We start from the raw sequence: 27971 nt of genomic DNA, 5'->3' as shown, positions 1-27971 counted from the left end.
CTAACATGATCAATATGGAATTTCTCACGTTAGAAAACAGTATTAGAAATTAGGAGAAAAGATATCACTTTTGCATTACCACTTTGCAGGTGTCAATGAAACAGTCGCATGTATTCTGTGAGGCTTCCAGAAAAGACTTGAGCTTCCCTGACCTCAAACCTTTGCTGTGTGTTCCAAGGGCATGTCGAACATCTACTGTTTGCAAAAAAAAGAGGGCTTGTCTCTCTACTAGTATTACAGCATGACACTGCGGACAATCCAGCGAGAGAATAGCCTGAAGCAATATATTGAAATGGAGCTCTGACCTTCTTCACATATTTCTCCTTTGTATCCGGGAACACAGATGCAGACTCCCATGATGCAGGTGCCGTGGCCAAAGCACGTTGGGTCAATGCATTGTTCTTCTGGAACATCACACTCAGGTCCTTTCCAGCCATTCCTGCAGACGCAGTGGCCTTTCTCATACTCCCCATTGCCTCCACACAGCACTGGGCACGAATCTAAAGGTTGGCAAATAAACTTGTTGTTACAATCCCTTCAAAAATCTCACAAGAATAATCCTATTCTGGCTCTAGTATATTATTTCTGGTAAAGGTAATATTTTTGTCTTATTCTTTATTAAATAGGCTTATGATAATGATTACAAGCAGAATTTTCCTTCTATCGAAGTGGGGTAAAGACAAATTACGAAGATTTCCAAAGTGGAGGAAAAATATTTGTTTTTGATCTTATTACAACTTCAAACTATTATCACTGCTACTATTTTAAACTAAGGGTTTTCTCTCTTAAATGTATTTTTATTTCCTCAAATACATGTATACTATTTTTGGAAAGCAAAGTGTGCATTAAAATCTAATAAATAGGGTGCTATTCACATGAAAAGGTCTTATAAAGGCTGTACAAACAGATAAGTAGAGAAGATCTTCAACAGACTTTACTAGAACACCTATTGTGCTGTGTCCCTGTGTGTGTTCACTTTAAATCCATGAGGTTTTGACGGTAGTGCCCACATCTTCTGTTTTTCTTATATGTCTTTTAAAATACAAAACCCTTCTCCTCCATTTCACAAGATCTGTTATGGTGCAGGGAACCTAGCAACTGCTTTAGAATTCTCTATTGAATGGAATTTAATCTAAATGAACAGAGGATTTTTTTTCCTCCGAAGAAACCCGAGATTAACCAAGCAGACCAGAAACTTAAGACTACACTGAAAATGAAAAGAAAGCGTGTGCAAAATGATAACTGCAATTCTAGAGGAATCCATGGTCCAATTTATCTAAGGCTTTTCAAGAGTTAATTAAACTATGTGCAAACACATGAAACAATAAAGATTGCTAAGTTTAACTTTTGAATTTTCATTTCTTTCTTTATAAACTACATATCCATTTAGTGATTCATCACTACTTCAGTTATGATGGTATTATCAAATACTAATTTTTCCTTTTATACTCAGACTGTTATGAATTGCTTTATAAAAGAAATATAAGCAGTACACTGTAGTTGGCTCAGATGATCTAGGTTCAAATCTCAGCTGGTAATTAATCTTACCTATGTCCTTAACTATTCCTTCTGAGGTTCTTTCTTTGCTCATCAAATAGGGCTAATAGCGGACCTACTTCATAGGACTATTGTAGGAAAGAGGAATTAAAAGAGGCGATGAGAAGTGTTTAGAATGCAGCTGGCATACTAAGTGCTCAGATTTTGGTGACAATTGTTGGAGAGCACTGCCAGTGCTTTTGTTGCTATGACCATTATTACTACAACAACTATGAGTTCTTCAATAATGGGTCTCTAAAACAGTGTTTTTTAACCTGTGGGGCATGACCCCATGGGGGGGTCACATATCAAATATTTAAATTGCAATCCATAACAGTAGCAAAATTACAGTTAGAATGTAGCACACAATATGAAGTACTGTGTCAAAGGGTTGCAGCATCAGGGAGGTTGAGAACCCCTGCTCTAAAACAATCAGAATCATAGCACAACATTACCTCTAGCACAGTCAGGTCCAAGAAATCCTGGGAAGCAATGACAATGTCCAGAGATACACTCTCCATTTCCATTGCAGTTGGTTGAACAGTCATCCATTATTTCTATTAATATAAAAAAGAGAGAAATAAACCCATATTTAGGCTAGAGATCTGATGTTTTAAGGGTTTCAGGAATTCTTTGTCTATAATAATCTTGTCCTCTGCTGTCTGAAATGAACTTATTGCTCAAAATTAGGGATAAAGACTTTTGCATGATGTCATATGCAGTAGATTATTAAACATGGTTCTCAATTTAGTGAACTGACTTTTTAAGAGAAGAATGAAAGCTATCTCATCTCTAAAGTGCATAAAAGGTCTACATAAATTGTATTCTTAAGAAGCATTTATGATAAAGCTTAAAAGGTATGAGAATTATAACATTTCTCAAAAGCAAAAAATACTTTAAAAATGTAACTTATAAGACAAAGACTACTGTACTTTTTATACTTATATTGTACCAAATAAGGTTTCTTCTATAGCAAAGTGGACTATTTAATATAGTATCTTGACAGGTTAAATACGATAATCAGTAGTCCATTTTCATTAATAAGTGACAATGGCATGCTTTTAAAGTAAGTGTTCATATTAAATTTACCACCACTAAAAGCATTTGAACCTGAGTATTTTGTTGAGAAATGTCTTCTTGACTGTAAATGCTTATCAGTTCCCTGCCACTAATTTTTTCATTCCATTTTTACAAAACAGTTTTCAGGGGAATTGAGAAGGTACCCATAAAGTTGTACAGAAAATAAATTTATATAACTTTTCTGAAAAATACTGCTTTACAAATGTCAGTCTTTGAAGATAACTTTAATTTTTGTAGTTTGCAATTATATTTGAGTCTAACAATAATTAATTCGCAGTCCTATAAAAGATCATGTTTTTCAATGTGTCATCCGTTGGTGTGGTATATATATGTGTGCTTGTTATATTTGGTTTTTATCTATTTGAAAAATAAATTGACATTGTATAGGAATGGACGAGGTAAAGATATGGAAGAACTTAGGAGAAGGGAAGAATATAATCAAGATATATTTAAAGCTAAAACTTACTTTAAATAGTAAAAATACAAAAATTCCATAATTAACAATCTTTACCTCAGAGTCTTCCTATCTTCTCTTTATCTCTTTCCTTCCTTCTTTCTCTCTTTTAAATTCTTACCTATTAAAACCATTTCACTGACTTTTCCATTTTTAATTTAAAAAACCCTCCTTCACCAGGAAAAACATTTCTAATAAAAAAAAAAAAAGAGAAATTCTAGGAGGTGGTCCTGGTATCTTTGCTTGGATGACGAGAGTCTGTAATTGCAGTGAAGGTTAAGAAATGATATTTGTGTAACTGTGGCCTATGAATCCCTTGAATAAGTAGAATCATTGTGTGACACCTATAAGATGGATTCCTGGACTTTAGTTCTGAATCTCCTGAATCTGGTCTAAGAGATCTTGTCCAGCAATCTCCAATCTCCCAAGCACCCTATGTGAATCTGTAGGTACTCCCACATTAAAGCATTGAGATCAATGTACTTTAATTCGTTTACTACATATTTAGAGAACTTATGGCTGATGTGTTGGAGTTTTTCCCTTGGCAGAATAAAGACAAGAAAATGAAAATGGGATGGACGCATTTTAGACAATCTTTAAAGAGTTTGGAATGGATTTAGAGGCTGCATGGATTATAAACAACACAATCATTAGTTTGACTATGAAGTATATAAGTCCCCTTTACTGTTATTAAGATAAGGTATAAAAACCTAAATAAATGTTTATTCTTTAGGGTAAATGATTTATATGCTTTTCATTATTTGCAGGAAATTTATTTGTACTTAATTTTTGTTGTTTTGTCTATTTTATTTTAGGTATGAGTGTTTTACCTACTACATATATGGATGTGTATCATGTGTGTACCTAGTGTCTTTGGAGGTCAAACAACTACATATCCTACAACTGGAGTTATGGTTGGTTGAACCACCATGTGGGTGCTGGGAATTTAACCCGATTCCTCTGCAAGAGCAACAAGTGCTTCTAACTGCTAAGTCATATCTCCAGCTCCCTTGAACTTTTTTTAATGGAGCAAGGAGGGAAATATATCTGTTCCTTCTAATATTAAACAAGTAGAAAAGTAAAGGTACTGACTTGCACGTGCAAAAGGAAAATACACTGTTTCATATGAAACTGATAGTTTGATATCTGGATGATAAGACTATCTCTGAATGGTGAAATTCCTTTGGGCATGAAATAAAGTGAAGGTAAACAGTCCCAAGCATGTTTAGGATCTACTCACTTTTGACAGGTTAATAACTTGATTAATATTTATAATTTGAGATGAGGGATTAAATTAAAAGGAATAGAGAAAATATTCACAAATATTTTATATCTTCTAATTTCTTTAAGTTATCCTGTCACAATTTAATGGCAATCATCAAAATTGCGTTCCGATTTTTTCATTGCCATGAATTTTAAGGACATACTCTTAGTGACAAAATAGTGATGTTACTAAAAATGTATCATTTTCCTAAGTTAACAAAAATATGTATTTTGAAGATGTAAGATCAATGGAATTTATCTTAGTATGATTTTTATTGCTTTTCTCATTATTTTAGAGGAAAAACTTTAACGGTCTTATGGCTAGAATACTGTTTTCTACTCTCTCAAGGTCTTCGGCATCAAGTAAAAATAGAATCTAATTGTTATCAGGAGCAGATGGTCTATCTATTAACAGTCAACACATCTTCCTAAACATATGGCTGAACAGGTTAGCTAAAGGATAAAGTGGTAGAGAGTTGTGTAGGAAACTGACAGCTGTAAAAGATTTTCTCTTCTTTTAAAAGGCATGTGTTTTATGAAAATTCAAACGATCTGATGCTCCATCTACAAGTTGTTTACCCTGAGGACTCCCAAATTGCTAAAGAGCTACGCTTTCTTCACACAAAGAATCAGGGGAGTGAGTTTACTGAGAAAGCATGTCAAAAGACAGAGATGCTTCAGACTAAGGAGGGTGATGGTGAAGAAGAGTGTTATAGGCATTGCATTTAGAAAGACCATACTTTAAAAAGCTATGGGCACACTGAAATAACCATTTGATTATCAGACCCAAAGAAATCTGAAGAACGGTAATGACTCAAGTTATTGTTCTTAGTATTCTTCTTCTCTAAGGATTCTTAGTTTGTATTTTAAAGTCTTAGTGGTTCTAGAATCAATTGTTTTAAATAAATATATCAATTCCAGTCTTTCTATTTTAAGAAGGATTTATTTACTGTCATTTTATAATCAAACCATTTAACAGAGTCTTTAGTTCCTATCTTCTTTTCTCTCACTGGGGATAGAACTTTGGGAATCTGTTACCAAACTACATCCCTAGACTGTTTTCTATATTAAGGTAAATACTCTCTGGTTTGCCAATACTGACTTTGAATTTACTTTTTTAGCTCATGCTGACCCTTAACTCACAAACCTACATGCTATGTCACTGGCAGTATAGAAGAAAGCTATATGGTTCAGTTCAACAGGGATACTTTTGCTTTTAAGCTTTCCTATGAAGTTGTACATTTATATAGTTTTCTAAAACAATATTATCCAGATAATATTTTCGTTAAGAACCTATAGTCCCTCTGAATGTGGTTGACAGTTGCATGGCTGTGACGGACTGGGGAACACTGACAGTGGCACCAGGATTTATCCCTACTGCTTGAACTGGCTTTTTAGGAACCTATTGAATGGATACCTTGCTCAGCCTAGATATAGTAGGGAGGGCCTTGGACCTTAGGAAGCAATATGCCTTACCCTCTCTGGGGAGTGGATTGGAGTGGGGTGGGGTGGGAGGGTATGTGAAAGGAATGGGAGGAGGGGAGAAACTGGGAACTTGGACTGGTATGTATAATGAATAAAATTGTTTTCTTTCTTAATAAAAAAGATATAAAGGGCTGCATGACAAATGTCCAAAAATATCGGCAAGTTCCGGAGAGCTTTAAAAAATCTTACCCAATATTTTAATGAGAACGAGAACAAAAATAAAATGTTACTCATGGTGACATTTAGTGACTAGTGACTTTAAGGTAGATGGAACAGTTTGTATGAGTAATGAAATACTTTTTCCACCAGTGTGTTCAAGAGATATGCTGTGAATTAAAATAACAGCCAAGGCAGCTTACCAATTGCTGTAGTTAGCACAAATACTTGTTCCATCTTTTTTCCATCATTGTAAAATGCCAGATACCAAGGTCCTTGGTCCATATACTCTATGAAACCTGTCTCCTGAAGGGATGTTAAGATCAGATTCCTCGGGGAGTGCTGGATGTCGTCAGAGCTCTTGGAGTCTTGTTTTACCAGTTGTTTGCCATCCATTAACTTCACAAAATCAAACTGGAACAAACAAACACAACTGTGAGCTTGAACTATTTTTTTACTTCTGGGCATATAACCATGCTTAACTCTCACATATTCCGTGCTTTGAGAGTTAACAATTCTTAAGTATATTTGATGCCAAAGACATTTGTTAGGTTTGAAAATTGTTTTACTACACGTACAAATTTTGTGAACTTCTCAGCTTGGGAATGTTCAAAGTAAAAAGTGAATAAAAGCAAACCTCTAAGAAATAGACACAATTTTGAGTCTTATGTATGAGATCTTGACATTTTAGCAAAGTATCTATCTAAGAGTAGATATTTGATAATTTATTCTGCTCAGAAATGTGACCTTGTCAGCAAATTTAAAAGGTTTTTTTACGGTTTTAGAAACACAAATAAATTATAAATGACAATATTTATCACAATTTACTCCCTTTGTGGGTATGTATTTAAATATTCAAAGTCCAGTCATTCTCCCTAATCATTTGGTGAACACATTGTTTTACACTTTCCTATGTTTTGTGGTTCATTTTTGAATGGCATTTCACTATCTTTGACTTGGCCAAAAATTAAAAGTTTTGATGCTAGTCATCACTTTTGGTGGATATATGGAGTGAGCATTTAGTTCTTTTAAACTACTTATATAGAGCAGCATTCCTGGTAAATTAAAGCAGAAAATAAATAAGCTTAACAAACACATGAGAAATATGATATCCAAGGCTTATGAATGGGCCATAGAAACTGCAGAGGTTTTACATATCTGAATTCTTGTAACGTTTACAGGAATTGCTTGTTGAAAGAATTCTGTATGTAAGATACCATCTACTTAAGAAAATATCTGTCACTACCTTCTAGTTGATGTGCATTCTGTGACTGGTATAACAGCAAAACGATTGATGGTACCACCTTTGGAGCTGAGTAAGATGAGAGGACTAGAGACGGTCACAACGACCTTTCCTTTGGAATCGGGAGATCAAGTTTAAAGAATGTTTTCTTCAACCATCTTTCCGGAATATGTTCTGCTAAATGCCATTTTTTTATTTCTACATACTGTGTTTTCATTACAGTATGATGAATCTGAATATTTATTTGTTAAAAAGATTTTTTTTGCCTTCATCTTTGACTCCTACAGTATTCACAAATCACAACATTTGAACTGCTTGATATAGTACCCTCTAAAAAGATTTAAGAAAATACCTATTATATCAAATACCTGAGTGTGTGTAGGTGGAATGTTTCTTCTGCCATAAATTCCCAGTAGAGAGTCCTTGGCTAAAGAAATATTGAATTTCAGATATATAGGATGGTGGATAGTAATCTGGAAACGCCAGAATAAGCCCGGTGGAATGGTCTGCATGACCTGTGCTCCAATGTCAACTTCTCCAGTATCAATTGCTCGTCCCTTCTGAAACACTGGTTTTAAAAAGAGAGAATTATACATATTATTCATCTTAATTTATAAAGCAATGCTTTTTAGTTTTTCAAGAACAGATGTGTCAAAACAACTCACTTTTCTTCCTCCTATCTTTCAAGCTCTTGCTCAAATTAAATATATTCTAAGGGATCTTTTCTGGCCAACTATTATGCCAGTTTCTCCGTTGAACTCTTGTTCCACTGATTTTGTTAAACACAATTACATTTAAGCATTTACTTATTATTATCTTGATAACTGCAGGAGTTGCAAAGATAAGTAAGATGCAGTTCTTCCTCTCACTGAGTTTTGAAAATCATGGAGGAAATGGGACAAGTATAAAAGCAACTACATGGTAAAGGAAATTAACTGCTATCAGTATTCAAAGGAAGGAAAATTATTTTTTAAGGGATATTTTTATCCCCCTTTTCATGCTCTTTTTGTCTTTTATTTTCTCATAGTAATTTACATTCCAACACACTGCATATTTTATTTATACATTACATATTACCTATTTTCCCAGCATATAAGGTAAGTATTTTAAGAACAAGGGCTGTGGCTACATTGTTCATTGCTTTATTCTCAGTATATAGACAATATATGTGAATGTATGAAAAGATTACATATATATTAATGATCAGTATATAATTATTTAATGAATGGATTGATGAGTCATAAAAAGGTAATTAGGGGAAATGACATTGAATATGAGTTTTAGGAGGAGCAGAAGTCTTCAACATAGCTATGGAAAAGATGTTAGAACATGTAAAGGGAAGCTTGCACTAAAGCAGAGTGCTGTAATGTGGTGATCTTACAGTTGTGGAATATGCATATATAAGAAGAATTCTGAATAGAGTTGGATAGAAATAATGACATATTGTCTATATTGTCTTGGGAACCATTCAGAAGGATTTGATTAGTAAAGCTAATAAAGAATAGTAAGAATATCTGAAAAAGTCATAAGGAATCCTATTATTAACTATTTATCTAATGAATACGTACCATACATGTAATTCTCTGTATTAATATGCATATACAGTTTAAATCACGTTTCTCATCTGAGTTAACAACATTCCCCACAAGTAAGAGAGATGATTTAACAAAAACCCCAATACCAGGCATGAGAAGGCCTCCTTTGAGTTGTTGGTTTGGGTTGTAAAGAGATTTCCAAAACATACAGCTTGTTGCTACTGCTCTTGCTTGTCCCCAAGAGGTGAAACATAAATCCCTATTCCAAAGACACCATGCATTTTGGACACAGGGCTCAAAGATTGGAAATGAACTGAATGCCTCTTCCCTGAGGACTAACTTCCATAGAACTATAAGGTGCCATCCAAGCTTCCAAAGGAGGGTGGCAACCAGCAGTCCTATGCAGCTATGACACCTATCAACCACAACAGTATCCTGCATGAAACAAAAATGCCAAGTGCAGTAGTGGCATACACATCTTGGCAATAACCAACAGGCTTTAAGACTATTCAACAAGAGGAATATCATATCTGGTACTGAAAATATGGCTAAATGCCCAAGTCCAGTCATGCCATGGATCTTTGAGGAGATCCCAACACCACTGTTTTACTAAACCAGCATAATCTCTAACTACATTATAAATACCAAAGTGTAGTCCTTACTTCACATTGTGGCAACTTCTCTTTGCAACAAACAGAGGCTATTATAGCAAATAACCATTCAAAAATGCGTGGTTGTCCTAACAGATATATCTACAAAACACACACACACACACACACACACACACACACACACACACGTCTAAGACTCAGGAAACACTGCAAAAGAGGGTGTAGAATGAGTCAAAAAGCAACAGAATCCGGGAGTTTGCTGTGAGACTGTGTCTTTTAGTAAGGTCAGTATCCTGAATTACTTTGTGGGTCTCCAGGTTACCTCTGACCAAGAACTGGAAGAGGGATATCCCATACCTTGCACTGAGATTTTTATTTGGTAACATTTGACTCTTGAAAGGATCCTTATTGTGTAGGTTATTAATTTAAAGACCAATTTATTTAATGCCAACTGAAGTCTTCCACAGGTATCATTAAAATTTTTTAATAGAGGAAAGGCCTAGGGTTCAGCTCAGGGGTATAGTAATTTCTCATAATGCACAATCTTCAGCAAAGATTCACCCACCACCCAGACTGGAAAAGTTTGGATGTATTAGATATTCTAATCTTGAGGCAGAATGTAGGAAGGTATTAGAGGGAGACACAAGGACAATATAGGGAGTACACATTGTTGATTCAGGTGAAATGACACAAATACTTGAATTTAGGGGAAGCACAAATAACTTCTGTAGGAAAAGTACATTTCAGTGAAAAGTAATTTAGTTTAAATGGAAAGTAGGAGAAAGACATGAGAACAATAAAGAAGATTCTGAAGCCATGCTTGTCAGACATTAATGTGACTGAGCAGTCTTCTAATACTAGCATTGAATGAGTGGGTTTAAAGTGAGACACTTTCACAGGATTCCAAGTGATGCCTGTGTTGCATCGTGCACTTGTCAATACCTGAGAAGTGATAGTAATAGTTGTGAACACAAAGGGAGTGTTAAACCGACACCATGATTGTGAGTTTGGATAATTTGGATAGTACTAATAGCCAAGTATCTGAAACCCAGAAGTACTTGGTTTGTGAGGGCAGATGTTTAGTTTGCACGAGAATAGCTTTATTTGATATGATAGCTTAATGTATCTTTTTTTGGAATACGATGTCATGTGGTAGTGGGGAGGGAAGGAATAGAAAAGGAGGAAAGGAAATTGGTTTGCTTTCATTTTAAACAAGGAGGATTATACCTCAGGAGGGAAAATTGAATTTGGCCTCACTTCATTCCATCTTTATAGTTTTCAGACATCAGCTCTGTCTCCATACCACAGTTTCAAAACACCCATGGTCCCTGTCCTTTGTGTTCACCTTACAGAAAATTAGCAGCCCATTAAGAAACACACCTGCAGTGACTTTATTCATAGGCCAATGCTTGCAGCTTTTAACTCCCTAAAATACCTACATTATTTCTTTTTGTGTTAAGGCCAAGAGTAATAACTATTTTAAGAATGGTCACTGTTAACTGTTAATAATAGATTTCAAATGCAATTTTGAGCATAATTATGTATTACAGGACACATAATTTTGTGAAATTGACATTTCTAATAAAACATACCCTTTGAGATAATAAATGACCAACCGAGTACCTTATTTTTCACTGAAAGTTACTCTTTTTCTAAGTAAGACAGAACAATTTGGTTCCCAAAGGATTGATAATAAATTTAACTCTTAAGGTTTAAGAGCCAAGAAGTATCTTCATTGGGCAGGAGATTAATAGACCATATTTATGTGAACATTTTTGCTCTCAACTTAAAATTCAGTTTATCCAACCGTTATCCTCATTAGAAGTTTTTTTTAATCACTTCTTAAAATGCACCATTTTATCATGCAAACAATATTATAAACATAAAACAATTCAAAATGGTCTAGGGTCAACCAATAAAATCTTTAGGTTTCATGAATACTCTTTAACTAACCAATCTGCTGATTTTTTAAAACTGCAAAAACTGGTTGGGGATATTAAATTTTATATGGATGACTGACCTAATATTACAACTTCTCTTTCTGAACTGTATAAATATCAAGCATTATATAATAATGCTACTTTAATGTCATTTATTAAATCAAAAGATGATGTGGGATTTCCATCTGTTTACCATTGGTTAATAAAGAAGCTGCTTTCGGCCAATGACTTAACAGAATATAGCCAAGCTGGGAAAGATACAAAGAGAGAATAGGCAGAGTCAGGGAGAAGCCATGGAGCTGCCAGAGGAGAAAGATACAAGTTGCCAGCTGGAATCTTGCTGGTAGGCCATGAGCCTACCAAAATAATAGAAATAAGTTGATTGAAATTATAAGAGTTAGCTAGCAATATGCTTAAGTGATTGGCCAAACAATACTTCAGATAATATAGTTTCTGTGTGTTTATTGCAGAACAAGACAGGACAGCAACCTCAGCTAACAAAAAGAGGCTGTGAAGATCTGTTGTTGAAGTTATCTGGTTATTATCATCACTGTACATCTAGAGTACATATGCATCAATAATTCATGAAAATAATTTTAGGAGAAGACGATCTTCCCCTTTCAAAGCTTAAAGCTAATATAAGGTATGTGAATAGAGACAAAATATATAAACAAGTGCACCATAATTTCAATAAAAAGTGAGAAAATAATCTAGGTATGATATTTTCATATTAGAGAAGAGAGATTCCCCCAGGTGGGAAATTTCCAAGACTCTAATCTTTTAGAATTTTGTGCATCAGAAAGAGACATATGTTCCTGTTGGCAACTTACACCATTAAATAACCTTCTCCATTTTATTATCTTTCAAATTGATTATGGATTACGAGGTCATTTATTTCATTTTTAACGGTGTAACTCACAAGAGGGGGAAACTAGAAAAAACATTGAAACAATTCAAACTGTGGTTTTTATGAAAATCCAGCTTGATTAATAAAGGCAAAAGAAAATACTGAGCAAACTTAGCACAGAGTCTGATTCTAATACAAATTACAAACAACTTAATAAAAAGCTATACTATTGCAGTGTTTGTGTTTCAATGATCATTTAATCACTATTTTTGCTGAAGCATATCAAAATGATCAAGAAGAGCATGCTCTCTAGTAACAGAATGCTTTTCTTTGTACACATGGGGAATGAAATGCAGAGAGCCCTGAATCATATCATACTGTGCAGTACTGTAGTTATCACAGTCTTACCAATATCTACCAATTTAGTTTGAGCTAAACACTCTCTTTATAGGTTGCAACACAGGCATCAACTGCTGAGCAGGAAAAATGAAAGGCAGATAAGCTATGTTCAAGGATGGCACACTAAGTGAAAGTAGCTTCGTTCGATAAGAAAAGGTCAAGCTACCTCGAAGGCAAAAAATAGGGCATGAAATTTATGATGGACATGGTTTGCAGCAACTGTGTCATTTAAACCAAGGTTTTAAATACCTAGCCTTATACATGAATACTAACAATATGATTATTATGAAAACTGGTTTATAAATGTAGGGTAATAACTACATTCAGGACATAATGTGTGTATTTTTATTTTACTTAATAAGCCATGAAAGATTTTAATTCTATTATGATTCGCTACAAGGAAATCAAAACCAATCAGACATTGGCACATGATCAGACATGTATTCCCTAAAAAGAGTCATTATATAAGGTCTTCATATAAAAATGACTAGGTACTGTATTTATATTAACAGAAACATAAATGTTTTATAAAGGCATTTACGAATTCCCTAAAAAGTAGCTAAGCATTGTAGCCCAAGGAAAAGAATCATATACTAAAAAATATTTATTTTTCATTTTATCTTATTGTATATTTAACATCTTGAAAGGAGCTCAATTGCTCATATTGCATGTGACATGATTTAAGTATCATATTATGGTATTTCAATATAATATAATCTCACATTAATAAATTCTTGTAATTTAGAATATTAGTTCTTAGAGAAAAAAATGAAAGCAAATAAACTTTATTTCCCATAATCTAAAACCTTGAAGATATCAAATGGAATGGCCAAAATCTACCATTTCTATCCATGTAGCTTCATTTATTTTTTTCCATGATCTGTTGAAATAGAATATAATAATATTATTATACTTCTTTGTTTTTAAAACCTTTGGCACTGATCTTAAGGACTCACATATCTTAATTTTTGATGAACTTTTAATTCATCAAAAGATGTTTTCCAGATTCTCTAGCAAACATATTTTGGCATACATTATATATTTCCAAACAGGCAGGACAGAGAAGTAGATAAATGAACCTCACATGTAGTAAGCATTGTAAACATTGAATGAAAAAATCATTCTAGATGGTTATCCAGTACCAAATGATCAGCTGTGAAAATATACATACAAGTAACATTAAACAGATTAAGTTATATTTGGAAACAGATATGCACATACTAATTAAGAGGCCATGAATTGGAAAGAGCAAGGAAGGTTTGGGGGAGGATTTAGAGGGAGGAAAGGGAAGAGAAAAATACTGTAGTTACAGTTTTAAAAGTAAAACAAATTGGAATGTGGAAATTAGTTCTTATAATAGCTTATTTTGACCTTTCATTTCAAGGTTTGAAGAAAGGAATAAATGGATGAAAAAAATGTGCATTTACACAGTGAAGTACTACTCAGGTGTTAAAAATAACGACTTCATGAAATTTGCAGGCAAATGGATGGAATTAAAAAAAAAATCGTCCTGAGTAATGTAACCTAGACCCAGAAACATGAACACGACATGAACTCACTTAAAAGTGGATATTAGCTGTAAAGTAAAGGATAATTCATAGACCCAGAGAGGTTAGATAACAAAGAGCCCAATGGGGGATACTTGGATCTTCCTGGGAAGGTGAAAAAGAAAAGATTTTGTGGATGGAAAGGGATGTGGCTGGGGATGGGGGGAATAAAAACACAAAGGATTAGGTGGGGGTGTGGAAGGGGATAGTACTGAAAGAGGTGACTAGAAAGGGGGCTATTTCAGGGTTACAGATCTTGGTGCAAGGGAAACTCTACAAGGTTGAACCCAGTTAAAACTCCTAGCAATAGGGAATATGTAGCTTGAACAGTCCATTTCCTGTTACCTGGCAAGACTTCTAGTGGAAGGATTGGGACACCAACCCAGCCTCATAACCTTTGACCAACAGTCTGACTTGACTATGTATGTTCTGCCGTAAGAGTGGCACAGAGATTGTGGGGGTGTTCAACCAATGACTTGTTTAGCCTGAGACCCATGCCAGGAGAGTTAACCCACTTCTGACATTGCCTAGAGTGCCAGGACCGAGCGAGAGAAGCTGGATGACCCAGGGACCTAGGATGGAACCATACATGAGTAGAACAAAAAAACATCAATGTAATGATGCTTAACAATATTCTGCTACACACAGATTCATGCCTAGACCAATAGGCACCAGAGAGACATCTTCCAGCAACTAGTGGATACAAATGCAGAGATCCACAATTTAACATTAGGCTGAGCTTGGAGAATTCTGAAGAAGAGAGGGAGGGAGGATTGTAGGAGCCAGGAGGGGTCATGAACATCTTAAGAAAGCCCACAGAATCAACTAACATGGCTCATAGGGACTCACAAAGACTTAGCTGACAACCAGGGAACCTGCATGGGACTGATTTAGGCCCTCTGAATATCTGACACAGTTCTGTAGCTTGGCCTTCTTGTGGGACTCCTACCAGTCAGACCAAGGGCTGTCTCTGACTCTTTTATTGGCTTTTGCGATCCTACTGCTCATACACGGTCATCTTGCCCAGATTTAGTACAAGGGGAGGTGCTTAGTCTTACTGCAACTTTATAGGCTATGTTTTGCTGATATCCATGGGAGGCTTGCCCTTTTCTGAATAGAAATGGAGGAGGAGTAGATTAGGTGAGCAGAGTGGAGGCTGGGGGAGAAACTAGGAGGAAAGGATGGCGGGAATCTGCAGTTGGGATATAAAATAAGTAAATATTAAAAAATTAGACCCTTAAGAAATTGAAGTGAATACTATAGGTTTGTAAATAAAACCTCTTTGTCTTTATGATGCTGTTAATAGATTGCTATGTTTAAAATCCATTAATTAATTTTACACTTCACAAATGTATTACTCTGCATGTATAAAAGATTAGGTCGGTAAATGGGAATTCTTTATAACCTATCACAATACCTTATACAGTAAAGTATATGTTTTCTGTATATATATATATATATATATATATATATATATATGTATGTATGTGGTCTATGATAAAATGACATTACTAAATCTTTGTCTTTAATTGTATTACTTAGTTGGAATGGTATTTTGAGTGTGTATTTGTTTATTGATAATTTGAAAAATAATACACATAATTCTTTTAAATTGTTTCTTAAATGTTTTGTGTTACTTTTATAGCGCTGGGAGGTTCTATGCCTGCTATTGGAGGAGAAAAGTAATAAATAGGCCTTAGTCTGCTTTTCTCACTGGTATAACAGTGGGCTGAATGTTATGTTAGCTGGCTAGGTCCTAGGTCCTAGTGTGAGAGCATAATACTATTATTCTGCTAAACTAATGTAGCAATAATAAATGACCCCTTAAGTTCTTACCTTTATGCCCATAAATTACAACATTTGTCAGCCTTTATCGGATGAAAATTAATGCAGACCCTCACAACAGATCAACCTTTAGAGAATATTAGACTATGGAGCATTCTGATCTCTGTATAATATCTATATTGCACCACACCATCAAGGCTTGGGGATTATTGGTGAAGTAGTGATGGTGGAAATATTATAAGGGCCATAGGTAGTGGGAATTTTCATCAAGACAGTGTTTACTGCACATGATAGGGCCTTCACACACACGAACTCCTTCACTCCAGCTGTGACTGCATGCATAAGACCTATATACCAGCAAGACAGCCAAAATCCTAGCATGGATAGGGGAGGGGTTGATGAAGTATCATTCCTTGCTGAGGAGCTATTAGAAGTTTATGGCTGCCAGGAGAGAAAGAACCAGGTTTGTTTTTTTCAGGGATGTGGCCCCTGAAAGGCTACCTGTAATCCAATAGATTGTTTCTATATCCATGCTCATACAAGTAGCACTAAGTGGACTTATCAGGTTTAAGAAAAGAAAACATGAAATCAGGGTGGAAAAGAAGTAGATGGGATAAAGAAGAGAAGGAATGGAGAGTGGCCTTAATCAAAACACATTACATGCATATACAAAATTCTCAAACACTAGAAATGTTTTAAAAAACATGTACATTAATATTTATTGCAGAATTATTCATAGTAGTCCAAAAGTAAAAACCTTTAAGAGTTCTCTCAAATAATGAACATTTGACCAACATCTGGCACATCCATTTGATGGAATATGTTTGTCTGTAAAGACTAAGTATACATGCTCTGTATAACCCGCATTAACTATGAAAACATTTCAGTGAAAATGTACTCAAATGGTTACTTACCATATAATTATATTTATGTAGAATGCATAAATTTGTGAAGATAGATAGATAGATAGATAGATAGATAGATAGATAGATAGATAGATAGATTAACGTATATTAGTAGTTGCTTAGGTAAAGGAACCATAGTTGTATAAGATTTCTGTGAGGTTTTTTTTTTGTTTTTTTATTTTTTGTTATATTTTATTTTGATTTTTGAGACACAGTTTCTCTGTGTAACAGCTCTAGCTGTCCTGGAACTCGCTCTTGTAGACCAGGCTGGCCTCAGACTCACTGAGATCCACCTGTTTCTGCCTCCCGAGTGCTGGGATTAAAGGTATGAGCCACCAAGCCCCTCACACTTTACATGTTTGATTCAATGCTAGTGACTAGGCAGATTTCCCCAGCCACAGTGAGTTTAGCTATCTTCCTCCTGCCCCTGGGCCCTGGCCTTCTCTAGGCTGTTTCCATGCTGAGAACCTGTTTTCTTTTCTGTTACCAAGCTTGGAGCAAATGGCCTCAGCCCAGAGTAAAAAAAAAAAAAGTGATATGTTCACAGTAGGCTTTAAACTGGATAACTTCATTGTTGCAGAAACTGAACCATCAAGAACCACCTCTGTCCTGCTGGCTGGGAATTTTTTCTATGACGCTATTCATTGCTGACAAGGCCTCTCTTACCCTTGTATGCCTTACACCAAGCTGACCTGGATATGGCCCCGTGCTCGGAAGCCATCCTGCACAGTCTTGTCTCCATACAGAGAGGCCCCACTGAGGTCCTGAGAAGTACATGGGGCAGAGTGTGCCTGTGTCTCTGAGTCTGAGCGTGTGCTAAGGGTTACACCAAGAGCATGCTTGCTGCCTGCCCTGTGTGACAAGTGGTCTGTAGGAGGGACTCACTGCAACCCTCTGGCTTGCTGCAGGGCCCTGTTGGTGTTTTGTGCCGAACTCATCTGTCAGTTGTGTTTAGTTGGGAAGTAAAGGGTCTTCGACAGGGCCTTGAGGAAGGAGGGCGGGAGGGAGCTGATGCCTGGCTTAGTGTGTGGCATGGTACTCTGTGGCATTGCCTGTGTGGAAACATAACCAAGATGTAAAATTAAAATAGTACTTCTCTTATTTAAAAACCGATAAACACTCAAACTTTGAAAAAAAAGAATTCTGTACAATACTTATAATTTTTTTAAATAATAACAATGTTCAAGAACAAAACAGTAGTGATGGCAGAGTAACTACGAATATGCTTAAATTAATTGAATTGTGAACTTAAAGTGAGTGGCATATAAATTGCATGTCAATATGGCTGTTATGGAAATATGGTTAAGAGGTACAAGTGACACGGAATATTTGTGCATATGTGTACAAACTATGATATAATATCTCAAGAATTTTTATGTGTTTCTGAGTGGTGGTATGCCATCTGATACCAAGAAGCTGAACTACTTAGGCTTTGTCCAGTACTCGTACAAGGTATGAATGGGAAGGAGTAACCAGAGAGATATTTATTTTGTACATTTCATATGTTATATTAGATACTGTTATGTAGAGGTGTAAAGTATCAAAGTCATATCATTCTGGACTTTGATGTGGTGCCAGGGGCTCATTCTAGTTTACTATTTACCTTAGAATGCATTTGTGGAACACTCAGAACATTTATATCTGTCTAGATTCTAGATAGCTGCTAACTGCACATCTATTAACAATTAGATGATTATCTTCACATAGTTGAAAGTAATGAGGGAGTTTTATAAATTCTAATACCAGGACTCTAGACAGAGAGGCAGCTTGCATAGACATTGATTTTTATTGGTTGTCATGCTGCTATAACCTTTGATATGTACAATTTAGGGACCCAGAAGAAATTTAATATTTTGAAAATAACATTTTTTACAGACAAAACTCATTTAAAAGGTTAGCAATAATAAGAATAATAAAAGTAAATGGTAGCATTTATTGAACATTTATAGTGCCTCTTTCTTGGGTTCCCACTTCATATTTTTTAAAAATACATCATGTCTCTACTGGTACAGCATACAATTTGGTGTACTAGTTTATCCTTGAGGCTTCTCCCTCCTTTCTCATGTGCTGCCTCTAGGACTTTAGTTCCTTCACAATCTCTTCTTACTGGCATCTTCAGTCTCTTCCTCTCTATTGGCTATTTGTTTTTGTCTTCAAAGCAGAAATCTTTCTCCTTGTGTAAACAAAAACTTTTGTGGCCCTTTAGATATTTGTACAATTTATCTCATCATTTTCTGTCTCCATCCAGTACCCCTATTGCTTCACTTCATTACATACTTATCATGTAGACTTTTACCATCTGCATTTCTCCTATGACTATACTTACCCCTAAATATGTACTCCTAAAGTTTATCAGGATTGAGTCACCTTGTTTTTCACTGTCTAACTCAGATCACTACAAATGTGTTACCCTTTCACATTTTTTTTTTAAATTTTAAGCTTTTAAATACTTAATCATCTTACTTCTATTTCTGTATAACAGCTGGCTGTATGCTATTTTGATTGCAGGTACCTGTATGCATGTTCTTTCAGCTTTCTGATTTAATCAGTCTCCTTAAGGGCAACAACCATGTTTTATGATTCATTTGTTAACCCTTTGCCGTACATAGCACCATTAAAGATAAACTTAATTGACATAACAATGAAAATCAAGGGTTTCTGTGGGTTTTTTGTTTTTTATTTTTCCTTTTTATTAAAAATTTCCACCTCCTCCCATTTCCTTCCCCCTTCCCCCCACTCTCCCTTTCTTTTCCTCTCCAGTCCAAAGAGCAGTCAGGGTTCCCTGCCCTATGAGTAGTCCAAGGTCCTCCCTCCTTCATCCAGGTCTAGGAAGGTGAGCATCCAAACAGACTAGGCTCCCACAAAGCCAGTCCACGCAGTAGAATCAAATCTCAGTGCCATTGTCCTTGGCTTCTCAGTCAGCCCTCATTGTCAGCCACATTCAGAGAGTCTGATTTTCTCTGGATACCAATAAAATCTCATTGTTTCTCAAATTCCTTTCCTCCAAATGCTATCGAATGCTTTCCTGAAGTTGATGTAACAGACATAGTAAGTTTTTCCAAATTCTTCGTATTTTTCTGTCAGTAGCCTCAAAGTGAAGATCTGATGAATTATGCTTCTGTTAGTTCTGAATCCACACTGGGTCTCTGCTAGGATTTCCTCTGTTCTGCCCTTGATCCTTTGTGGGGTAACAGAGGGGCAAACTAATGTCCCTGTAATTTGAGCAGTCCAGCTTTCCTTCCTCTTGTACATGGGAATTATGATAGAGTGCTTTCACTCTGTGAAAATCACTTCGTGTTCCCATATCTCTCCAAAGAGTCAGAGAAGCACCTTGGCCCCTGAGCTTATTGTATTGGGCCTGGCGTGAGACCAGGCCTAACGTGACCTCTGGAGCAGGAGAAAGTGATCTGGTCAGTCATCCTCATCAACTCAGACCATGAAACCTATATATATATATATAATGTGGACTGATATATATATATAACTGATATATATATACACACATAACAATATACACACATAACATAATGTGGACTGATATATAACTGATATATATATCAGTCCACATTATGTTATGTGTGTATATTGTTTATTATTTCAAGAGTGACCTTTAGTATCAAAGATCATAGCAGGATAGGGGTTGGATTTGTTGGAAGAGCCAGAGGAACAGGAAGATTGCTGTGAAAATTTATCTTGTAGAAATATTAGAGAAGCTACACCCATGAAGCCCTATCAACATGGCTGCCTAAAGAGACCTGAACAAGATGGCACTGATACACAAGATACCATGGGAAGGGGAATCTAATGGAGCTTCATTGTGAATATTCAGGCATCTGTACTGGTCTGCCCTTAGGGTCCTGACAGGACACATTTTCAGCTGCAGCCACAAAGAGCACCTCATGTGTGCATTTGCTCTGTTCTCTTATAAAAGGTGGGCCTTGTCCATCTCCCACCTCTTTCTCTTCTTCCACCATTGTCCACAGGGACTGGTCTCTGCCTCCCTCTCTGCTCCTTCTTTTTCCCCCTTATCTGCCCCTTTCTCTCTGCCCTTCTCTGTCCCTATTTCTGCCCCTTCTCTCTCTTCCAATAAACTTCTCATGTGAGCCCGGTTGTATGACATGACTCCTTTGTACCGTTTCTTTTTTTTTTTTTTTTTTGGATTTTTGAGACAGGGTTTCTCTGTAGCTTTTTAGTTTGTACCGTTTCTTAAAATTATAGCACTGGTTGTCATGAATTCGGGAGGTTCTCTTGGTGCTTCCTCTTGCCTGGCAGACTGAGGCATGTTGGGACCCTGGATCTGAGTCCACATACGACAGCCTCACTTCTCCAACTAACAGGTCGCTGGCCCCCTCTATCTAACACCAGCGTGACTGGCGAGCCCCACTTCTCTGGGCATTCTCCACAAGGAAGGATTTATCCCTTTACCTTCGTTTCTCTACTCTTGAACAATCCCTGATATCAGGCAACAATGTCTCTCTTGGGGTTCAGCACCCTGTGGCCTCTGGATCTTTGAATGATGACCCACAATTGATCCTCTCTGAAATTCTGGCATGTTAGGAATTGCTGACCCTTGTATCTTACTTCTCTGCCTCACTCAAGAGAACTGTGTTATCATGGTCTATACCTCCAAGCTCTCAGACTTTAAAGGGCTTCTAAACTTGTCTGTCTTTGCAGTCGGATCTGGCCCAAATACCCCTTAGATATCAATCCAAATGGCCACTTCCCAGCAATCTATATCCCGATATTTTATGGGATCTTTGCAACATTCTCCCAGTGATCCGATAGATGGAAGATTTTCAAGTCTTATCTTATCTTTGCTCCAAACCGTCTCTGTGTTGTTTCTGCCTGTTTCTCTACTCAGCTATGAAGCCTATTAAGCTGCATTTCTCCCTTTCATTGAGTAAACTCTCTCAAATAGAAAAAAAGGGGGTCTTATACATCTAACGCTGCTTCTTTCATTAAAGAATGCCAATGTTAGTTTCCACAGAAACAGCCTGTCTCTGCCGCCAAAGCAGTTACATGTTACCAGGTCCCTTTCTGCCATCAGCTATGCGACACATGCACCCTTTAAAAGTGCCCGCCAGACAGCGCACATTTGTTTTTGCTGTCTCTTGTCTTTTACTCCTTTCTTTGTCTCTAATTTCCTCTCTTGCCCCTTCTTCTTTCTATTGCTTCTCTTCATCTTCTCTGCCTGCCTCTCTCACGTTCCCACTCTTTCACTCTTTTGTTCTCCCCATCCCAACAAGCCTCTTGCACTAGCTCTGTTCCATGTGGCGTGTTTGCTTAGTGGCATATCTTGGCAGGGCCTGCCAAAGGTACCCACTTCACACTAGGACTCTACCTGTCTGCCACATCTGCAGCAGATCTACTTTCTTCCACCTGCCACAAATTTGCTTTCTGATCTGCTCTTTTACACCTATAACAAATCTGCTTTCTCCTTTATCGAGAGCTTTGCCTTCCATTCAGCACCAACAATTGGATCTCTGGTGGTCTACCTTCCTCTGACCATTTCCCCCTAGATGTGAACCTTCATTATTTCACTTCTTTCTTTCCTTCCTTCCTTTTTCCTCTCTCTCTCTCTCTCTCTCAATCTCTCTCTCTCTCTCTCTCTCTCTCTCTCAATCTCTCTCTCTCTCTCTCTCTCTCTCTCTCTCTCTCTCTCTCTCTCTCTCTCTCTCTCTCTGAGACAGAGTTCTTCTGTGTATCTCTGGCTGTCTGGCAATTTGCTCTGTAGACCAGGCTGGCCTCAAACTCACAGAGATGCATGTGTTTCTGTCTCCCTGAGTGTTGGGATTAAAGGCGTACACCACCACGACCTGGCTGAGGCTTCATTTCTTAAGCAAAGTCCTCTTCTCACCTTCTGAGTTTCCCTGAAGTCCTGGACCCAAGAAACTGTGTCTCTCTCGGGCTCAGAGCCCTTGACTCTCCTGTTCTTGCATGACGATGTATTGAACAGCTTGTGACTACTCTATCTGATCCTCCCTGGATTCCTGGTTCTGCCTCATTCTTGGGAATCATGCACTTCTTTGCTTTTGGAGACACACTGACTACTGCTTTCAAATCAAACCTGGCCTTAGTATCCTTTGGAGCAGGCAGTCAGGGAGCCGAGAAAAGAATTCTCCACTGTCTTTCTTTTTCTTTGTTTTGTGACCTGCTTGTGTCTGTTTGATCTCCTTCTCTAAATCTCCTGTCTGTTTGTTGCTATGTGTGGGACAGATGGAGAAGCCACCTTCCTCTTGGTCAGCATGTACCAGTTCTCCCTTTCTTTTTATTTACTCAACTTCTGTTTAATGTGTGTGTGTGTGTGTGTGTGTGTGTGTGTGTGTGTGTGTACGCATGCATGCATGCGCACACATGTGACTTGGATTTAATCCTGTATGTATAATGTACGCTAGGTTTGATTCTGCATTTATGTATATGTAACTTGGATTCAACTCTGTGTATATGTGCATGTAACTATTGTTTAGAACAACATGTTTTAAATAGCAACCACATGGCTCTCCTCCATCTTATTTGGTGACCTCATCATGATATAAGCAGCTACATGGCTGGAAGCCATCTTTTACTAAGGTTAAAGAGTACACTAATTAGTCCTAATGAACCCTCTGTTTGTTTTATCTCCTTTTAGAATAAGAAAACAATAAGTCTCAGATATTTTGGATTAGTCTGGACTTTTCTATGATGATAGAAATTTAAGGCTATATGTGATTCAACCCTGGTTTAGAACATATTCCATATGGTGATAAAACTTTAAGGTTATAAAGGTCTATTTAAATTGGCAAAAACTGACTTAGAGGTTTACACCTGAGTACTTACATCTTTGACAAGTGTTCAACACTAAGCGTTCTAGAGAATTTAAATAAGTAGTGACATATGTTTGATAAATAAGATATATATTCTATAATTGAGTTTCTGGTTCCTCAAGAGGGTCCTTTCCCCAGAGTTAGAAGTTTGCCCCCATGGCTCATCAAGGGCAATGCTGATCTCTGTGTTCCTTCAGTCCCTGCTCACAGACCCCTTTTTTCCTTTTTCCATTTGTTCCTGGTAATCTTTCCCCTGTCACTTTTCATTGCCTTCTCAGGAGACAACCTTACCACTTTGGTAAAAATTTGTTCTGTTTCCCTTTTTACTATTGACTGCCCTCAGTCATCAACCACCTGTGTCTCCTGGTAAATTGGATAGAAAGAGGGTGTCCACGTGATGCTGCGGTGATGGGAGAGGAACAGGTGCTTTACGGTTTGTTTTCGTGAAGGTAGGAAGGCTTAAGTGCTGATAAGGAGAAAGTGATATGAGATGTCTAAAATAATGAAGCATGTTCCCGATTTCTTTCTCTCACTATGTTACTGTTCGTTATCTTGACATTAAGTGATGGAATTCTGATAAGCTATTAGTCTGTCTCTGTCAGAGTACTAAACACTATATTCTACCACTGTAGTATCATGGCCACAACCTCAGAATTTTAAAATCTCTTTGGTTGCTTTATAATGTACCTAAAACTTATCTCTTTTGTAAATTCAATGTTCTTCTGAGCTCCAGGGAGTTGAATTGGATCTACCTCGAACAGTATTTTGCCAGGTCCAAGTGGTACCTGATGGCTCCACGGAGCTTGGATAGTGAAGTGAAACAGCCAGAGACTCCAGGACGTGACAAGCTTCCCATCTTTTTCATGGCCTCCAAAGATGACCAATGTCCCCCAGGTCAGCAGGAAGCACTCCCAAATACATGGCATCCTCATCCCTGCCTCACTTGCTACCCCTTTCTATCTCCTTCCCTTTTATATTAAATAAATGGAGGAATGCTTGTATTCAGGCATCTGTGTCCGCCTGTTCTTAGGGGGTAAGTCCTCAGTTGCAGACACCAAGAACACCCCTTGTGCACATTCATTATGTTCCCTTATAAAAAGTAGGCCTTGCCCACTTCCCATCTCTTTCTCTTCTGCTACTCTTGTCCCCAGGGATCAGTCTCTGCCTCCTCTCTACCCCTTCTCTGTCCTCTTCTCTGCCCCTTTCTCTGCCTCCTTCTCTGTCCTCTTAACTGCCCCTTTTCTCTCCTCTTTCGGTAAACCTCCTATGTGAGCTCCATTGTATGGGATGACTCCTTCCTGCTGCTTTTATTAAACTATAGCACTCATTCTTTGAAAAGAACTACAGGCAACTATGGAATGGTGAGTGGGAGAAATAGTCTTCTTCAGAGAAGCGCTCCCAACTTGGTTATTCAACAACATGTGGTCAACCTTGTGCTTTAATTCTGAAATTGCAAGATTTCCGTTTGAAATTTGAATAAATTTGACTTTATGAAAATGCTGGTAAATGATTGATCTTTCTATAGAAATAACATAGGCTGGAATATAGATATAAATAGAAATCAGTATAGTAGGATATATACATGGGTGATAAATTCTATAATGAGCTGCTTTCTCTAAAAGTCTATGAAATTATGAGGATGGTATAGGACAATTTTCTACTTTTGAAAGACTAGACATGTATGATAGCTCTGCTATTCTATAGTAATCTACTTAGTACCTTTGTTAATGTAGAATATTGAGCCCAAAAGTCCATAAGACAGACTCATTTATTAAGCCTTCACAGAAAAGGTACATACTGGATGAAAATAAGATAGTAATTAAACCAAAAGGAGAATCACACATTAAACATATATGACCAAGAATATTTATCATGAATTTTTTATACAATAAGTTTGCCTTTTAGCATAGAGAACCCATTTTATAAATTTGCTTTAGAAGTCAAGTCTCCACTAAGCTTTAGAAAAGCTTTTGTTAAAACTGAAATATATTGATAAAGTGATTTAATATAGTTGAAAACAAGCTGCAGCACTCTAGCTGGGCCCTCTGAAACCATGTGTTGCAGAAACATCTATATATCATTATAGGTAGCATTTACTGTAATTTGACATCAATCTTTAAAAATAATAATGCTAAGCTCCCAACAATATTTTCTTTGTTAGTACATTACTACTATTTTATTCATGTGGTTTACTGTGGTTATATGAATTATTTCCAATTCTACCACAGTGCCCTGGACTCTGATATCCTTTAAATAAAAAGCACTGGCAACATTGGGTTTACTCAAAGAGCAGCTCAGTGCATTTTAATATCTATATGTCCTATGAACCAATGCTGAAGAACCTCGGCATTATTCTGTAGAACTGTGTTCCATCTGAATGAACAGTGATTACCTGTGTGCGGGTGATACAGTCCTTTCATTTGGTGGCACAGAGCGAATTTTTTTCAGACTTTTATATTTATTTGTTTATTGAAAATAGATTCTTCTCTCATCCTGACCACAGTTTCCCTTTCCTATATTCCTCACAGCATCCTGCTACTTCCCCTCTCCCCCAGATCCACTCTCCTTCCATTTTCCGTCAGAAAAAGTAGACCTCTAAGAGACAACAACCAAACAGTACAAAACAAGGTACAATAACACAAGGCAAAAGCCCTCCTGTCAAGGCTGTACAAGGCAACCCAATAGGAGGAAAAGAGTAAGCAAAAGAAGTCAAAAACCATACCCGCTCCTACTGTTAGGAGTCACACAAGAATGGAAAGCTAACAGCCATAACATGTACACAGAGGACCTGGTGCAGACTCATATAAGCCCTATGCCTGCTACTTCAGTCTTTGTGAGCCCATATGTACCTTGATTAGTTCATTCTATGGGCGGTGTTCTCCAGCTGTCCTCCATCCTCTGACTCCTACAGTCTTTTCTTCCCCTTTTCCATGGGATTCCCTGAACTCCAAGGGGAGGGACCTGATGGAAATCTCCAATTTAGACTATCTCTTATTTCTGACTGTGGGTCTCTGCACCTACTCCCATTTGTTTCTGGAGGAAGCCTCTCTCATGACTTTTAACTACTGGTTGTGTCCATGAAATAAATATCTGCAAAACCCCAAGTAAATAAAGAAAGTTAACTTGATATTCAAGTTTCAAACTTAGCATGGCATTGATTTCTTTACCCTATCTATGACTCAGGGAAGACAGAGCAAAGAAAATGTAGTCTACTCTCTCACCTTCTTTCTGCTTTTATTCTCCTTGCTACTCTTTTTGTATAGACTACAATAAAAGGCATTTCAAGAGGTACATTTTGTACTGCTCTTAATTTTCCATTTCATAATGGTGGTGGTGCTGGTAGTGTGTGTGTGTGTGTGTGTGTGTGTGTGTGTGTGTACTATATATTTGGATTGCATTCACAAAGATCTGTAATAAAGATAGCTATTAGTTAAACGACTGGCAGGGAGATAGGAATTTCCCTAAATATAAAAGAAGAGCCTTAAAGTACATTGAGATAAGTGCAAGAAAAAAACTGGACTTCAACTCAATTCTGTCCATGGTTATGACTATTATGCAAGGCAAGTTACTTAACCTTTTCTTGTTTTCATTTTTAACTGCAAGACAGAGGTAACAGTAGCTGCCCCGCCATAAAACTCTTATGTAGATAAAATGCATTATGGTATTTTAAGATCATAAATGCTCTAAGTATAGGCTGCTATTGTTATACACATGTCAAAAAATCCAATTAGAAGGTGAAAACTAGGAATCAATTATTTCAGCTTAACAGAATTGTCAGCAAGTACCTAAGTGACAGTCTTTACATACATACTTTTCAACCACTTTCCAATAATATATCCTCCTTTCAAAGATAAGTCCATTGTTACTTAGATTGGCTAATTATTATCCTTTAACTGGAGATCTGAATTCATGATCTTATAACAGATACAGTTGGAAGTAACTTTAGCGATAAGATGGTCCTAATAGGTACTTCCATGTTTGTCAAAGCCTTAATAGCTCTCAAGAAAAACAGAAAAGGAGAGGGGGATTTGACAGGGTTGTATTCCCCTCCCTTATTTGGTCTACAGAACTACAGCTTCTTTGTTTTATATATCCATGAACAATTTCTGGCTAATATTTAATTTGCATAAGGATTTTCCTCCTGGACTCTCAAAGGGGCTGAAAGCAAACAACCCATTTTTCAAATGATAAACTCGATCCCATAGAAGTGAAGCTTTAGTCTCTATCTGGTCTTGGCTAAAGCATCTACAGGAAAAACTATAAATTGTGCCATATCAATCAATGGAGTGTTGTTTACATGGCCGTATATTCAGCAGAAACTGACTAGAAAGCATCATTTTTTTTCTCCTTTGCTGTTGCAAAGATAGATCTTGTGGGATGAA

At 36.9% G+C, this 27971-nt stretch overlaps 1 protein-coding gene across 1 annotated transcript in view; it reads right to left on the bottom strand.

The window, feature by feature from the left end:
- LOC121443414 (teneurin-1) overlaps positions 1 to 27971 on the bottom strand; it is a 348703-nt gene that overhangs the window by 246443 nt on the left and 74289 nt on the right. The window contains exons 4-7 of the mRNA XM_041645172.1: positions 7586 to 7785; positions 6178 to 6388; positions 1992 to 2093; positions 306 to 500 (exon numbers count right to left, since the gene is read on the bottom strand). Of these exons, the coding sequence (XP_041501106.1) occupies positions 306 to 500; positions 1992 to 2093; positions 6178 to 6388; positions 7586 to 7785 (708 nt within the window). The remainder of the gene's footprint in view (positions 1 to 305; positions 501 to 1991; positions 2094 to 6177; positions 6389 to 7585; positions 7786 to 27971) is intronic.

Source organism: Microtus oregoni, unplaced genomic scaffold (assembly GCF_018167655.1).
Source record: "Microtus oregoni isolate MIOR12 unplaced genomic scaffold, Mior012 000106F_ref0000393, whole genome shotgun sequence".
In the NCBI taxonomy this organism is placed as follows: Eukaryota; Metazoa; Chordata; class Mammalia; order Rodentia; family Cricetidae; genus Microtus; species Microtus oregoni.
Note: the sequence above shows the minus strand (reverse complement) of the source record. Positions and strands in the feature narration are given on the sequence as shown.